This window comes from Protopterus annectens, chromosome 16.part0 (assembly GCF_019279795.1).
Source record: "Protopterus annectens isolate FY-2018-M chromosome 16.part0, PAN1.0, whole genome shotgun sequence".
NCBI classification, from domain to species: Eukaryota; Metazoa; Chordata; order Ceratodontiformes; family Protopteridae; genus Protopterus; species Protopterus annectens.
Window position 1 is genome coordinate 247,795,676 of NC_056750.1, and position 17,195 is coordinate 247,812,870.

General features: G+C 39.6%; 1 protein-coding gene across 1 annotated transcript in view; it reads right to left on the reverse strand.

The window, feature by feature from the left end:
• The window catches only part of FEN1 (flap structure-specific endonuclease 1), a 607,423-nt gene extending 599,611 nt beyond the window's left edge, over nucleotides 1-7,812 (reverse strand). The window contains exons 1-3 of the mRNA XM_044058601.1: nucleotides 7,505-7,812; nucleotides 4,021-4,123; nucleotides 1,469-1,571 (exon numbers count right to left, since the gene is read on the reverse strand). Coding sequence (XP_043914536.1) covers nucleotides 1,469-1,571; nucleotides 4,021-4,123; nucleotides 7,505-7,586 — 288 coding nt within the window. The 5' untranslated portion in view covers nucleotides 7,587-7,812. The remainder of the gene's footprint in view (nucleotides 1-1,468; nucleotides 1,572-4,020; nucleotides 4,124-7,504) is intronic.
• Nucleotides 7,813-17,195: the final 9,383 nt, after the last annotated feature.

Consider the following 17,195-nt stretch of genomic DNA (forward strand, 5'->3'; position numbering starts at 1 on the left):
TGCATTCTTTAAGTTCCCAAGAATTATGCTTTTTTTTTGGGGGGGGGGGTATTACCCAAAGAAATAGTCTGGAGACCACCACCAGCTGTAGATGTTCAGTTCCATGCAAGACCAATTCCAACTTGTCTGCACTCTTACTGCCTTTAAAGAGCGTGCAGAAAACAGCCATCACGGATTAATTCCTGGGGCTGTGAGCAGTCGGCAAATTTCACCAAGTTGGAATGGAAACCGCCCATCTTACACTCCCTTCCACTGGTGGTATAACTCCTCAGTTTCCTTTTTTACCCTTGCTCAAGCAATTTAAAAGGATTTCACTTTTTCCTGTGCTCCTTAAGCTACAATAAGAAATAAAGGCAAAGGGTTAATGGGTTAGCAGTGGTCTTCTATTTGCTCCTGCATGGGTTCTGACTGCAACTGCAGTATCAGGTGGTTATGTGGTACAGTGGTTGTGTTGTCTCAGAGCAAGAGGTTCTCTGGTTAGATTCTCAGTTGGTGTGCCTTATGTACGGAGTATGCAAGTCCTCCCTGCATCTGTGTGCGTTTCCTCCAGATGCTCCAGTTTTCTCCCACATTAGACACAGCGTTTCTCCCTGGGCCTCAGCTGAAAATTGGCTTTGTTCCAAGTCTGACTTTTCCAGTAAACAAATGTTAATTAAAAATATGCTAGTGGACTCCTAGGTGGGCTGGCAACTAGCCAAAGTACTGGTACATCCACAAATCAAGGAGAACTATGGCATCAGTAAAGGCAGCCACTGGATGGAACATCCACAGTACCCTCTAAAAAGGAATAAACTGACAAAACCCACAATACACACCTGATAATATTCCCTCTATGTGAACACTAAAACATTAACCAAAACAATCCAAATATTCATTACTTGCAGCAACCTTAGTGCTTTCATTCTGCCTCCCCTCACCAACTCCAAAACCATCTTCTACCTTCATCCTTCCAATTACCTTCTCACTTGGATCTTGCATTCTTCCCAAGTTTCCTTTACCCCCTACACCAAAGCCAAGTATTGCTAACTTTTCCCTTTAACAACTTTCTTGCAGAACCTCACATTCCTTCACCCCTCCGTGTTCAACTCAGTAATCAGTTATTAACTTACATAGTCTACAGACCACAAGCACCAGCTCCAGAATTTCAAATTCCAAAGTGTGCAGTTCTTACCTTCCTCACAAACCTCTATCCCAACAAATTCAACCTCACAGTGGTCCTCTTAATTTTGTACATTTCACCACTTGTGTACCCTCCCCCAAAAATGCTGTAATGTTTGCCCCATGCTCTACACCCCTACACTATTTCTATAAAATTATTCTCTCAGTTGTAAATTTAACACACTTCCTTTCGTCCCAATAAATTTACCTTTTCTATGCCAACACTTTCATTAATGCAAGCATTTATACTTTAAGTTGTGAACACATACAACCTGTGGAACTAACTCAAATTAAAAAGTAGTTTGCTGACCTCTCCAGATTTCAGATGAGGTGGCTTGCCATCAAACACGTAAACTGGTTTGATTCCATTTTCAACCATGCGAATGGTGCGGTAAAACATACCCATCAAGTGGCTGCAGGATGAAAGAAAGGATAGGTTACTGCATGCATGCAATTAATGACAGTATTTAAGTAGCAGCCTCAGCAACTTTGTCACCTTAATTGAAAGTACACCCCCCGAAAGAACTGAAATTTGCAAGGTATTCTTTATACACAAGCTACATTAAAAATGCAAATCTTTCTTTGAATACAAAGTTTCAGATATTAAATACAAAATATTAGGTATTGTTAGTGATTAGTCAAAGTTTGAGTTTTTCAAATTACACAAAGACCCTTCTCTGTCTTAAAGTTATCGATCCTTTGAATGTAATGTTGAAACAGGGGTCCTAGCTGCCTGGGTTGGTGGTAGTGCAAGTCTTATGCCCATCTGAGCTTTCTCAAGACAGCAGGTGATTTTTATCCACTGCCAAGACCAAATTTCCACTAATCTGTACAAATACCAGCTCAGGGTTTCCCTGAAATAAAGACCACTAGCCTAGTGGGAATAATTAGTTAAAAAAACATTTTCTGAGATTCTAACATACTGTTACCATCAGCACTGTGTAGCAAATCTTCTCCTGCATTACTTAGCATCCCCTCTGACTTTTAATTTTAAGTGAACATATTTGGGCATCATAATTATTAAACTACCAAGAACATCTATTTACTCCAAGTAGCCCTTGACTTTAAAAAATATATAAAAAAATCTCTCTTACACTCTTGCTCGATTAATCCTTCACAGGCGGGGGCAAACCTCATAGGTCTGCTGAGTAACTGCAGACAGACTGACACACGCAAGCACTACTAACAACTGGTCCCCTATATTCTCCCCTTCCAATGCTAATACTGCCACCAATAAACACTGTCACTTCAGGACACCCACTTCCCAGTGATTTCAAGGCTAATGAAAGACCCCGAAACCAAATGGCTCACCAGAGTGCTTAAGATCCCTAATGGAACCATGTGAAGAAGCCTGAAAAATGTGGAATGTGACCTCAACGTTAACCTTTTTACACTACAAAAGTCTAATGAAAGTGTCCAAACAGGCCACCCACAACTCAAAACAGAACACCTACAATCTAAACATGTTTCTGGCAGGAAACCAGTGAACAGGAAGACCCTTCCCAAACAAATTATCCAGTCCAGAATACATACCCAGCCAAGTTGGTAATCTTGTATATTGACTTCCTCAGAATTCAAGCCTCAACACATCCACACCTACCCACACAAGACAACCCAACCTCCCTGACTTCATTCTACCTTTTTAGTTCTGAAAGAAAATCACATCTGAGCAAATTATAATCCTAGGTGATTTGATTGTGCCCGACTGTTCTGTCCTTGATTCTTGTACCACTGCAGAAATATCACCACTCCCTCAAATACATTTACAAGCTTTACCACACCACTACTATGCCAGATATTGGGAAACAATCTTATCAGACCAGCAGCAAAAGAAACCAAGCCCTCTTCTTGCAGTCACATCCATCCCATTTCTAGCTTACCCACCCCCTTCAATAAAATTCTTGGAGAAAAATATGTAACCAACTTACCTACAAAAAATACCACCTGATCTCCACCAAACAGGACCAATAACTTAACTGATGTGGATAAAGAGCACTTTACTGGAGCACTATTCATTGATTTAACCAGTGTCTTTGACATGGGTAAGCCACCCTATTCTACTTCAATGTCTGCAAGACATTAAGGTCAGCTTGATGCCACTGCATTGTTCACAGACTTTCTATCCAACCATTCATTCCAGGTAAAGACGGGACTGGTAACTCCTACAGTCACTCAGGAGTCCCACCGAGCTACATAACACCACTTCTATTCACAATCTCTATCAGCTAACTTCCACTAGACCTGCCCCATTTATCACTCGTTTATGCAAATTATATGATCGTAGATAGGTCTTATACCTATCATACAATGGATACTAAACTTCAGACGAGCTAAGGCAGTGGCTAAACTCCAGTAAGTTATTGCTCAATGCCAAAAAAGTCTATATTAACTTGGCACCCATAAATGATTTTCCAAATTCCCCTCTCAATCTTTTAAAGGCCCTTAACTGTGATAACCCCATAGAAAACAGAACCTTCATTAGATATTGGAGTATTTGACTAGACCAATCACTAATTGTTTCTATCCACTCATGGAAGGAGACTATTCTTCTGAGCAAAGTCTCATTCTCTCTCACATCTAGAGGAGTGCTATAAGAAGGCATTCTCTTCGCACAATTCGAGTATGGTCACACCCCCCTCCCCCATTTGCATCAGTCTCAGTCAAAAAAGTCAAACATTTGTTTGGTCAGTGTTCTACCTTGACAAATGATCCCTGTCAAAGTTACTCAATCCAAAAATTTAGAGATCAGCACAATACTGCTAAACACTACAACTACTAACATTTGTCACACATGGATAACAAATCACATCAAACACACATGCACACCAATAACTATGTACAAATTGATCTTTAGAACAATACCTTGTTGTTTCACCTTCTTCATTCTGAAGGACATTTCCATCTTGGCGTACAGCAATCAAAAACTGGTAGATACACATGGATGCATCAATAGCAACCTTTCTGCCTAAAAACAAGAAAGTGTGTGTAATATGATCAAGTCTACATAAAATACATGTGTATCTGCTAAAAAACAAATTAAAAAAATAAACACAGTCACAAAAACAAGACAACCCACTAGTGCATATTTCTACCAATCTTAATGGTTGGGCTGCGGTTAGACTTACAAGGACTGCCGGGTCTTGAAAGAGGTGTATGTTGCAGTTTTTGAAATTACGCTACTGGTTATGTTTTGATCCGACATATTTTGGATTTAATTATCTTGTCGGTGCTTCACATTGTGTGACTTTCAGCAAGTCACTTAACCAGACAGTGCTTTGGGGATACAGGGAAACTGGGCTAGGTTCTTCAATGGTCTCTTGTACCATGAACCCAGTAACTAACTATGAACATGTACGTCAACTCAAAACAGCAACTTATGCTTTGTTGCATTTGTTTTATGTGGAACCTTCGGCTCTCAAGGAACTGCTGAATCATAACTTCTAGTAGCCTGCCAACAGCACTTCACACACAGAAAAATCGTTCACTTTCCGAAACTCCAAACCAATCAACCAAAAATTTGAATAAACAGCACAGAGGGGCAATTTTGCTATTCAAACAACGATAAAGAACACCGAATTAGCACAAAATACTTTTTAATGTCAAACGCCAATAGGAAGTCTAAATATTTTAAATGTATTTGAAAAATTCCAGTTAAAAACAAATGATAACAACTGACTGAATAATTGTATACAGTGTAATATAATTAGTTGAAATGTGTATAAATGTTTTTGGTTCTTATGGTTGGTTGTGTTAGGTTTCTGATTACGTCTAACGACAAAAGCGTTTTGACATTAAAAGTATTTTACACTAATTTACAGCACTTTGCACTCCAGAAAAACAATCTCCGTGCATCTGCTAAATCAGAAAACAGAGCCATCTAGCCGATAGAAATAAATTTAGTCTTAAAGACATTTGGGCAATTACTTCACTTCCACAAAGACATTTGGGCAATTACTTCACTTCCACAAATATTTAAATGGATTTTATACCACATACACATGCATGCATACTGTTGTCTTCAGCAGCCCCCCCCCCCCAAATAAAAATCTCTACAATTCCAACTCAGGATTAAAGTAATGTCCTGAGAAAGAAAAACAGCTGAATATTACACTGCAGAAACACCATATTTCTGATTAAATGCCTGGAAAAGGCGATTAACAAGTCATATCATGACAACCTGATGTTTCTACTTCAATTATTCAACAATACTCAACAATACTCAAACACTAGGTCAAATTCTGGCACTTGCCAGTTATATAACGCCCTATAAATGCCGTAATCTTTTGTCTTAAAGTATTTCTCCACATCTTACCATGGCCCACACAGGAATGCAAGGTGTGACATGCCAAAATAACATCAGCAAGACCCACAAAAAACTAGAACTCCTTTACAAACATTCTCTCCCTACACAACAGGTTCACGCTGCCACCTACTTCCTTCTTTTGGCTATGGTGCCCCATTTCTAACCAACCTCCAATCCTCACTCAAAATGAAACTAGAGATATGCTATAACAAAATTACTAAACTCGCAACAAACTCCCCATTCCACCCATCACTGCATCCCTAAAAACACTACACTGGCTCAAATTCCCCCAATACCTCACTTATCTTCAACTAACCACCACACAAAATTACTTACTAAACCGTTGGACTGCCCTGCCCTAAATTCTTTATTTTCCCACTACAATCCCAATAGGTTCCATCTATCTTAAAACCAGCACCTCCTCCAAATCCAGAAACCTAAACGGTTAGCCAACTACTGTACTCATGGGCAACTACTAAAACTTGGAGTAGCCTCCCACAAATCATTCACTCCTCCCAAAGCACTGCTTCCTTCAAAACAGCTCTGCATAACCCCCCTCAGTTTAGCCTGGATCTGTAACTGTAGTAAGCCTATCCCCTTCCATAACCTAGGTCCTCTTCCCTCTACTATCCACTACACACTACTTTTCATTGAATTAGTTTTACCTACTCTCTATATGGTCCTTCAATTCCTCACCCTCTCTGCCTTACTCTAATCTCTATCAGTTGCTCACAGTATGCCCTCCATATCTTCCCATTCATATTCATTTTTACTCTACAACCTACTTTAAATAAATATCAACCATCTCTTAATATAAACTTTAACCTCTACCATAACATGCTTGCACCTACATTGAATATATTGCTCACCCTCTTATTTGAACTACTTCGAATAGTTTTGTACTGTGTAATTATAACATACTGCTATGTAAAAATGTTACCTTTGCATTGTACAGTTTATCATGTATTTTCGTGGTGCTTCTCTCCCCAAGCCTCCACTGAGAATGGACTATCCCGGTAAACAAATGCCAATAAATAAACGAAACACAGTACAGTAAAACATGACTATAATGTGCAAATATCGGGTGCTTGTGTACAAATGCATACACAACTCAAATGTATTCCGATATACTGGAGAAAAAACGGGCAATGATCTTAAAGAAACACTATTCACCAACTTTAAATACCAAGACCTGTACAACTTCACTCCCTTTCCCCACAAACAGTGCGGTCAAGAAGACATTTATATTTAGTAAGCGCAGTCGTTAAAATACTTTCGGAAACATAGGATAAAACTCGAAACACTAATCTTAGTCGCTTCATAGGTAGGTACTAGGCTATCGGTCCAAGGGCCTACGTAAGCCTAGCCAGCAAGGTTCCATAGCTTACGCCACCCAAGAAAGTTATTTTCCTGTGCCACTGTCCATTCAGCAGAAACACAGAAGTGATCCCCGGGGGTATTTCCTATTTCTCATCCACTCACTTAGATTTTTCTTGAAGAGTGCTAATGAAGAACTTTGCTTGACATTGCAGGGTAGCTTGCTGCAGAGTACAGGAAGTCTCTGGGACAGGAATCTATCCCTCCAGCGTGTCCCGTTTATTGTGGTGACAAGGTTTAGGTACCTAGAACGTGTAGCTCGGAAGGATTGGGATTTCTTTAGATGTAGCATGTCCAACAGCTTTGGGTTTGACATAGCTTTATATGTTATGCAAAGATCACCTCTGAGTCAGGGGATATGCTACGGAGTAAAGCGCCAATATAAAAGATGATTCCGCTATACGTACCAGACATTTAGCTTATAGCAATTACTACAAGCTCCGTTACACATGATCTCCATTCTTAACATACACTACAAGTATTAGTGTAAGAAAATATATGTTTTATTTGTGCGCTTAAAGTTTATGCTGTAGAAACCTCCTTCAGTCCTAGACTGAACACCCGTGCACCTATTATCGATTTTAATACGAAAAAAGTAGGAACCCTTACTGTATTATACAGTTGTAACCGAGGAAAGAATTATACAGGGACACAACTAAAACATACCAAAGTAACTCTTGATTTCACACTCCTTGAGAGCTGAAGGCGCCGCATCAGCGATCAATTTGGCCAGGCCCTTAATTCCCATGGCTGGTACACGTGCTTGACAGTAACTAAAACAATAACCAAAAGAACACTGCCACAGGACCGTAAAAGGAGTATTACTTAAATTGTTCCAATTCAACTAAACATCTAGTAGCTTTGCCAGCAACAACAGCGCTTGACAACACGGAAAACCCGCGAAAACACCAAACAAGCCGACAGCCAATGAGAAGTGCGCAACAAACGGAAGCTGCGGAACGCTTCGCGAAACAGTCAAAGAAGTTAAGCGACGGAAAAATGCATCTTCGTTGTCCAGGTCCTTGACGTGTGACGTATTTAATGTTATCTGCCCAAAGCTTCGGAGAAAGTCTAGCTGTTTGCTTTATATTTTTGTTCTGTACCCCATAAAATTAGGGTTACCACTTGCCTACTTTGCAAAGGACAGCCCTTGTTTGAGTAATTGCATTCTGAAAAAAAAATCAAATGGCCTGAGATGTTAGGATAGCAGATATTTACTAAATGTGCTGAATAACACTTTAATTTTTGATTGTGTATGAAACACGGAAATATATAGTGAGGCAATATAAGCAACTGAAGTACTTTGAATTGAGCTTTTATTTTGGCGAAAAGTGAAACACTTACTTTCTCAATGGTGGTAGCTATGATTTGCCCTGAAAATTTGTAAAAAAAAAAAAAACGTTCCACTGTTAGCTTTTGAAAAGGTGCTATTTTTGAAGGGAGGGTGCAAATTACTGAGGACTAAAAACCGCATATCAGACGTTCCAATTTCAGACTTCATATTCTTTAGAAAATACATGCTAATGCAAATTTTTAGCGACTTTCTAATCTGCCCTTGACTTTGTCCCCCAATTATTTTGGGCATTGTCCAGAATTCTTGCACTTACAGTTTGACAAATGTAGATACCTACGTGTGTGTGTGTGTGTCTCTACATTTGGGTGTAGGTGTGTGTATGTGTATAAGTTGTATTACACTTTCCTGGAACACTATGTCTTGCATTCAGGGGTGGAGCAAGATTTTTGAAGTTTGTTCATAGGTATACACTAGGCTGATGGCCACTAGGGCCCTTATAAATTTAGCTGAGAAACCCAAATGTAATCCACAAATGTTATTTATATAGGCAGTGATTTGCTGACTGTCTGTGTCCATCAGAGCCATAGAAGCCAGACCAGGGGTGAATTTCCAATTGCCCATCCACTGGTCCAAGTAGCGCTTAAATAGGGATAGGGAGGAACTCTGTTTCACTCCAGAGAATGAGAATTCTCTGAGAAACCTGTCTCTTCAACATGCCCTGTATAATGCATTACTTGGTACTGAGTTTTAAGTTATGGCTTTGGCACCACGCATTTGTCTGTATTACACTTTACCTGAAGGGTCTTCTCATCTTGAGGGGATTCAATCACTACCAGTTTGCAATCATCTGCGAACTTGGCCAACCAAAGGTCTTTGACATCCGAGAAGTAGATGCCAAACAGGAGTGAGCCTAGCACAAAGCCATGGGGGACTCCACTGGTGACCGGCCTCTTTGTGGAGATGGCCTCATTGATTCTAACCTCCTGGGTCCTGTCAGTGAGCCAGCTAGCTATCCAGCGTGTTATGAAGGGGTTTATACCTAGTTCTGTAAGTTTACTGAGAGAGATGTATTGTATCAAATGCCTTATCCATATCTAGGTAGGCAGTCTGGACCATTTTTTCCTATTCTATTACCTTTGTGACCATTTCAAAGAAGCCCACCAGATTCAGTAAACATGAAGTTCCTTTGACAAAGCCAAACTGGGATGGATCCAGTGTCTGGGGGTCATTCATGTACTTGTTGATAATTTCCATATTTTTTTTTTCAATGGCTTTGCAAATAAGACTCATCAGACTAAGGGGTCTGTAGTTTCCAGGATCTGTTGAAGGTTCTTCCTTATGAAAGGAAATTAATATTGCAGTCCTTCATTGATGTGGCACAAAACCTGTTTTAAGACTATAGTTAAATAATGACTCCAGGGTCCAGCTATGAAGTCCAAGAATCTCTGTACCTGTAGATTTGTGGCCATGTAGGATTCCAAATCTATAGAGAGGTAATTAAAGTCTCTAATGGGTAGGGTGTTAGGTTGGTTGGTAAGCAACTCCAGTAGGTCCAAGTATGCATTGTGAACTTCTTGCGACATATAAGGTGACCTGCAGCTCTCTACAATATGGTACAGGATTTTGTCTATGGTGATCTGCACATGGGGGAACTCCAGCATGTCATTCTGTTTGACCATCCTAGAGGTATGCTTGTTACTGATATATATTGAGGCATTCCTCCTTTAGCCCTTGTATGTGCAGATACTGGTCTAAAAGTGTGGAAGGCACTGGTATCTTGCACTGTTGGGTATTCTCTGACCCTTTAAACCATGTCTCAACTGCACAGATGTTTATATTCTTGAGTATGAGGAGGGCTTAGAGGAAATGTAGTTTTTTTTTTTTGTTTAGACTCCTGGCATTGAGCAGTACTACCTTGAGGTTCAGTTGAGTTGATTTTGCTATGTTGGTATGTTTGTCAACTTGGCATTGCCTAAAAAGACACTATGGGGTGAATAAAGTTTTAAACATTATTCAAAAGCCTAGAGGAAAGACATGCAGGCCATCCTTGGCAAAGCAACTTGGTCTGTTAACCATGTCCTCTCATGCTGACAAATATTGGATCCCCTTAGAATGATACCAGAAAGATAGCCAGTATTCTAAGGTTTAGCACTGCTAATCCCCAGTTATCATGCAGCCCCCCCCATTCATCCATGCTGTCCTTCTCCTTAGAGATGTCTGCAGTCAAACTTAACTGACATTTTGTAACTGTGATACACTCAACAAAACCCTATACCACATCAAGGTAGCCAGTTCCATAGAGGACCATTCACACCAGATATCACACTATGATAGTTCCCTTATGACTAATGGTATAGCTGTTTGGTACTCAGGTTATGGTTCATTTAAACATCTACAGCAAGCAGTCCCCTTCTACTTCATTTAAAACATTAGCAACAAGCAGCACCCTCCCATTCTAAGATGAAACACAGTGACCTAATCCAATGTGTATAAAGCTCTGACTCAAACCTGTAACTTATGGGAGGAGATATTTTCTGTTCTGCTTTTGGTTCAGTTAATAATAACAGCTCAAACCATTTGCAGTGAGCAGTCCCCCTTCCAGTTAACCAGAAAGCAGACTGAAGTGTTTGGAGCAATAAGTCCTCTTCCATTCAAAGCCAAAACTCAAAAGATCTGTGCCATTCACTACAAGCAATGTATTATTATTTTTTAATTAAAGTTCTGACTCTCAAACAGTAATATCTAAAAATGATACTGAGGCTCTTGTGTACATGTTCTGGGTTTGCTTATCATTTCATTCATGTTGCTTTCTTTAGCGTTAATCTGCAGATGTAAAAATTATTTATAAAAATGTGCAAGTTTTCTATGGTATGTCTGTATAAGGATGTCATGTTTTGAGATATTACTCTGTGAAAAAACTCAGCATATATTTATAATTGAACATATACATTTTAGTTTTCCTTTTGATGGCTAAGTTAGTACTATGAGGTTAGAGACCTATTTTGAGCAGAGACCTGAGGTGGCATTTATACTACTAGAGGAAACTTGCCCAGGGCATCACAGAACTTCTCCTACTCATTTCAGTAGCGCCAGTGGATCTTTTACATCTACCAGAACTACCACCAACACAGGCAGATGGGGCCTTGGTTTAAGGTCTCGCTCCAAAGGTAACTCATGCAGGAGTACAGCACTCTACTTTTTCTGCACTGCAGTGTTAGTAAATCATCTACCTGAAGTGGGAATCAAGCCAACAGCCTTTTTCACCAAAGGAAAGTGCACTACCTGTTAAACCATTAGCACTGCATGAAGTGCACTCAGAAACCATTCCTGACGACTTCATCTGCTGGAGTACTCATTCACTACATACATCTGGTTCTTGAACTTCCAAACATTTGAATTCATCCATTATTGTTGCTACAGAACAAAATAATGGAGGCTGCACATTAAAAAATAATAAAAGTGTGTCCTGCAGGACAGGAAGCTATCAGAGGCTTTTAAGAAGTAAATACTGAGCTGCATAGATAAATGTATGTGTTTACTTATTTATGTATGTCTGAAAATACACAGATGCTTCCTGTCACGCGTAACATATATATATTTTTTCTTTTAAATGTGCAATTTCCAAAAGTTTTTAAGAGCTTCATGCATACATGTCCAGCCTTTCAATTCTGCAATGAGTCTGTTTCTGACGGGAATAAGGCAGCAAACACATCAACAAAAAAAAGGAAAAAATGAGCTGCATGAGTTAATACAACAAACTTGAAAAAATAATTTGACAGTCACACAAAACAAATCAATTATTGATATATAAATAGTAATACATAGGAAAAATGTTTTTTCATGCTCTATCAACTCAGTATCTGTATAACTAGACTATAAGAACTGCTGTTATTTTTAAATATTATGATTCACAGCTAGAAACATAATCCCCCAGATTTAATGAACTCCATGTAGGAATAGTATATGTCCTACACAGAGTGTACTGTGTCCGTGTCTGCAGCTCCCCCTCTGCAGAGCGCCTTGAATATTAATGAAGGCGCGATTTACTGGAAAGGCTCGCCCAGACTCTGCCATAACTTGGTGAAAGGCAACAGAGAAAGGTTAGTTTGCTTTTTATTTCTTGTATTTTGTATTACTTTATTGCCTTTTTCTATTTTGTATACTGTGATTTGTTTACTTTATACTGTGTTTTACTTGTATTCTGTTTTTAACTGCGTATCAAAACTCGAAAAGCGACCACAGCTCTGTCTGTTGTGAGTCAGACAGAATTTGTTTCCTACCCTGTTACTGTTGTGTTCTTAAAAACCACTGTCTTTCTAGTTACCTGCCCCTTATGTTAATTTGACCATATATCTTGTGTTCTCTGCTTTTACTGGCTGGTGTGAGTAAGCACAAAATTATCATTTTGTGAAATTACTCCCCTTTAACTATTTAAATTTATTGGCCATCCTGATGTATTCCATAGTAGCAGAATACAAAAGTGCACACTCCTTTCAGTCTATCTTGCTCTGTTAAAAATAGTGGCTCTCCACTAAAACTTAACTTTTTGTACAGCTAAAACTTAAGTTACCCACTTTTATATCTAACTGCTTAGTTCAAACTGCAGTGTTTAGGACAAACAATTTTTTTCATCTTACCTTTAAGCATCTATTGCAAGACCACCAGTTATTGGTGAGCCCACATTCTGCCTCTCAGTAGTCATCTTGGGATTGGTGCTTCTGTTTTCTCCTGGTGAGAGAAGGAGTGCAGTTACATTATTTCCTGGAGACTGCTGATCACCAGAACGCCTAAACTGCTTTATAGGTGACAGGTTGGAATCTGTGCTTATATTCTGATCCTGGTGAGAGTAGGAGCAGAATGCATTGATTCCTAACTGTTTCTGGTTGGAGAGTGAGTGTCTGTGCTTAACATACCTGATTGGTCTGATTGCTATTTGAGGCATCTACTAGAAAAAGGCTACAAGCCTTGTATCATATGGGACAAGACTGTGGATCACCAAGCAGGCTGTGGTCTGCTTCTGTTCTTAGGATTGGTGCTAACATTTGCTTCTGGTGAGAGAAGAAGCAATGGAGTATTGTATCCCAACAGAGTGAAGCTGTGGTGAGACTAGCATTAGTAGTAGCCAGGCTGTAGTTATTCATGTGACTCCCCTCTTTTCATCATTCTTGACAAGCTAATTCTTTGTTTTCAGTAAGTACTGCTTGATTTGTTTCTGACTTCAGAATATCTGCCTAAATACTTCATCCTTAAGTCTTCAGGGTCTATGTATTAGTTTCCCCTCAAGTATTTGGCAATGCTTCGTACAAACTCAGACACCTTGAGTGACAGTTTTCCTGCAAAAGCACAACTGAAATTTCTCCAATATCTAGTTCCACAAAGGACAACTAGTTTGTAGTGACAAGCACTGTCCACATAGTTACAAACTGGATACTCCTGACAGTGATTGATATTCTCACTCCAACAGTCTAATCAATAAAAAAGGGTCTATTGCCATGTGTATGAACTTTCCTACTGTCTCCATTACTGGTTTGATGGATATGGACATCTTGAGGCAATGTAGAAATTGCCTTATGTTTACTGACAACCAGTTAATTCTCAAACAAATGAATAAAGTATGTGAGAGATGTATTTAAACAATGTCACTGGAGGCAACACTCTCACATAAAAGTACTCCTAATGTCAATAAGGTTGTCAGTAGTACACATGCTGCACCCATCACACAAAATTCTAAGCAGACATATAGACCCACATATACTGAGGCACTTACATGTAACCTTCCTAAACCATAAAGACCTCCTAGACAAATTACACATAAGAAATATCCTCAGCAGCCCCAAACACACTCTTTCAAAACAACACCCACATCAACACATAGAGCTACATCTCATGGAGCCTTTACCTCTACGCCTATAAGTGAAGTCAACACACAATCCAACATTCTAGTTATTGGAGACTCCATCATGAGACACACTGATGTCCCTCTCACCAGGCTGAGTAAGGAGAAAGTTACGGCCAGTTGCTTATCAGGGGCTAGGATCCACCACATTACATATGCACTCAGGTCATTAGATCACAATTACCAATATGACTCAGTCATAGTTCATGTGGGAGTAAATGACCTGAGATGTACCTCCCTAGACTATATGAAGAGAGACATCTTAGACCTCTTGGAATATGTGTCTCATTCTGGTATGAGCCTAGCATTGAGCAGCATTTTATCTTCTCCAAGGATGATGCCACAAAATGAACAAAAGATGATTGACTTTAATAATTGGCTTAGTTTCTGGTGTAATTCTAAGGGAGTCCAATATTTGTCAGCATGGAAATTGTAAAGGAAAACACAAAGATCAATGCACATAAGGTTCAAGTAAGGCACCCTTTATTACTTGCAGCAAGGAGACAAAGCATGTAAGTACAAGGTTTGTCTGATTTTCCATAGTTCAGCATGCTGTTCTTATACAGTTCTTTGCATGTACACAAGAATATATTGTTAGATTTACTGCTGACATGGTCAGAAAATTGCTGTCTTGCAAAAACATGTTTGAGAAAAACAACCTGGCCTTGGGCTAATTTCAGCCCTCCCTTGTTTCTCACACTCCTTCTGCTGTCCAGTTCTGATATGATAGATTTGCCTAGGGTCAAGGTACAACCCTGCCCTCAATAACACTCTGCTGACTATGGTAGACTTTCAGTCATCAATTGTTCTCTTATCAAAGTCTCCTGCAGCTGCACATATTTCACACAGAATAAGCAGAATAAACGTATTAATTTCTTTTTAACCCTAAATGCATTTAAACTTGCACATTGCAGTTATACATTTTCTTAACATTTCCCCCCTTTTCATACTTTATTCTACCTTCAAAACAAGCATAAACAGTTTTTCTTCCCATAACCATTTCCTACTTAGGATTTGCAGTTAGAGAGTCATTCAGTTTAAGCTTGTGAAAGCATTTTTTTCAGTTTTGAGTAATTCTTCGAATTCAACATTCTGATATAAAGTTTCTGAAACTGAAGCGTCTGTGATATTCTTAACTAGTCCTTTCATACAGGGGATGCAGCAGCATCCACACACCATCAGTAAGGCTACCCCTGCACAGATGGCAATCAGAATGTTCATCAGGATGCTGCCCCAACCCCCGAACCATTTCTGGAAAAAGTCCATCAATGGATTTGGTCCTGGTTTGGTCATGGCCTGGTTTGGTCATGGCCGACACTTGCTGAATCACTTCAAGATGGCTGTCTATCTTGTGTTTGTTGTCAGGAATAAATGAACAGCACTCCTCCTGGATTAAAGTGCATGTACCTCCTTTTGCCGCTAGGGTGAAGTTGAGAGCCATGCGATTTTGAAGTACCACTGTTCTCATGGCAGTTAGTTCATCGGTTACCAATTCTAGGGCAGAAAAGGTCACATTACTCATTGTTTCAAGAAGTTTAGATAGTTTTCTCAGCTCCCAGATCAATTTCATTGCTCCATATGCTGGTATTATGCCTGCCCAAGATATGACGTCATCACCCAGATCCATGTGCGACAGTCCTTTGCCATTCTCATGGCCTAAATCATGATGGTATTTCCAGGGTGCATCGATTTGTCCCACTGGATTAGCAGGCTTCTTGATTTCTTGGACATTCCGAATTTTTCCTTGAGGTAAGACTGACGTGTGTTGTATGGCCGGAACCAGGTATCCCAAAAAACAGCTACTGGACCAGTTTTCAAGTAGCCATTTATATGCTTTTCTTCTGCATATAAAGTAACAATTTTCTACTTTAGTGGTAACTTTACTATGAACATACCCTTGTCCTGTGTGAAACATTTTTTTGTCAATTATGGACAGTTGTTTGTATAGAACAGAATCACGTTTTACTTCCTCGATTGTTCTATGCATCAATTCACAAAATGAATCATAGTTCGTGTTGCAATTAGATCCGGTGTTATTAGGTTTAGTGTAGCATCTATTGGGAACTGTTGCATTTCAATGGCTCCATCCTACCTTGACTGTATCATTCTTATGAAAACACACAGTTCCCTTTTGACGAATAGACAAGTGTAATGCTACTTTATCTTTTGACATGACATTCGATGTGTCATGAATTAGGTTTTCCCAGGTCTTATTAGCCCCTAGGGGAACTGAAGTTAGCAGTAATCCCCCATGTGCTGTTGGTAGAGCTGTGCAGACCCAGCAATTCGAAACATTGAAGGTTTCAGCATACACATATTTGATTGCATGGTAAGTATTGAAATTCGGGTGCCACTCACGCTTACTAAATTCATCTTGCATAACAGAGAAGAGAAATGGCCATAACAAAAAGATTATTGTTACCATGATGATCAGTAGGATGGTCATGCAATATTCCTGTGGAAATGGTTGTTCCGTATTGTCTCTGTCTTCTCCGGCTCTTCCAAAAAGATATTTTCTTGATTCACTCATTTTACTTGGACACATGATCTTACTCTCTGCCCTATAGGACCTTAGCACCGATGATTGCTTTATTGGGTTTGAGATGGATCAGTTCCTATTGATCTGACCCCCCTTTGTAGCCAGACTTTTGTGCTTAGGGTCCCGATGGAGAGGTAAGGTCTTTGTCCAGTTCGAAGTTTCTCACCAGCTTGCAGTGCGTCAGATGTATCCACGAAGCCCATTCTGCTGTCTTGACTGCAGTAGGTGTTGAAAGAAGCACCTGGTAGGGACCTTCCCACTTTGGCAATGCCCAGTTCTTTTGATTCACGATTTTAATCCACACCCAGTCCCCTGGCGTTACTGTCACTTCAGATGTTTCGGCTTGTTTCTGACCTGAAACAGAATTAAACTGCAACAGATGTTTAGAACTCAACAACTTTTTCATATATTCAGCTAGTGTAAAATCAGCTTCCTGGTCTGATGACATGAGAGGTTTCCACTGGGGTGTGTAATAAGCCCTTCCATACAGCTTTTCAAAAGGAGTCAGTCCTTTTGCTGTAGGGACAGTTCTCATGTTCAACAGTGCCAGAGGTAAACAGTACAGCCAGGTTTTCCCCGTTTCAGCTATCAATTTCCTTAGTTTGCTTTTTAGTATACCATTATGCCT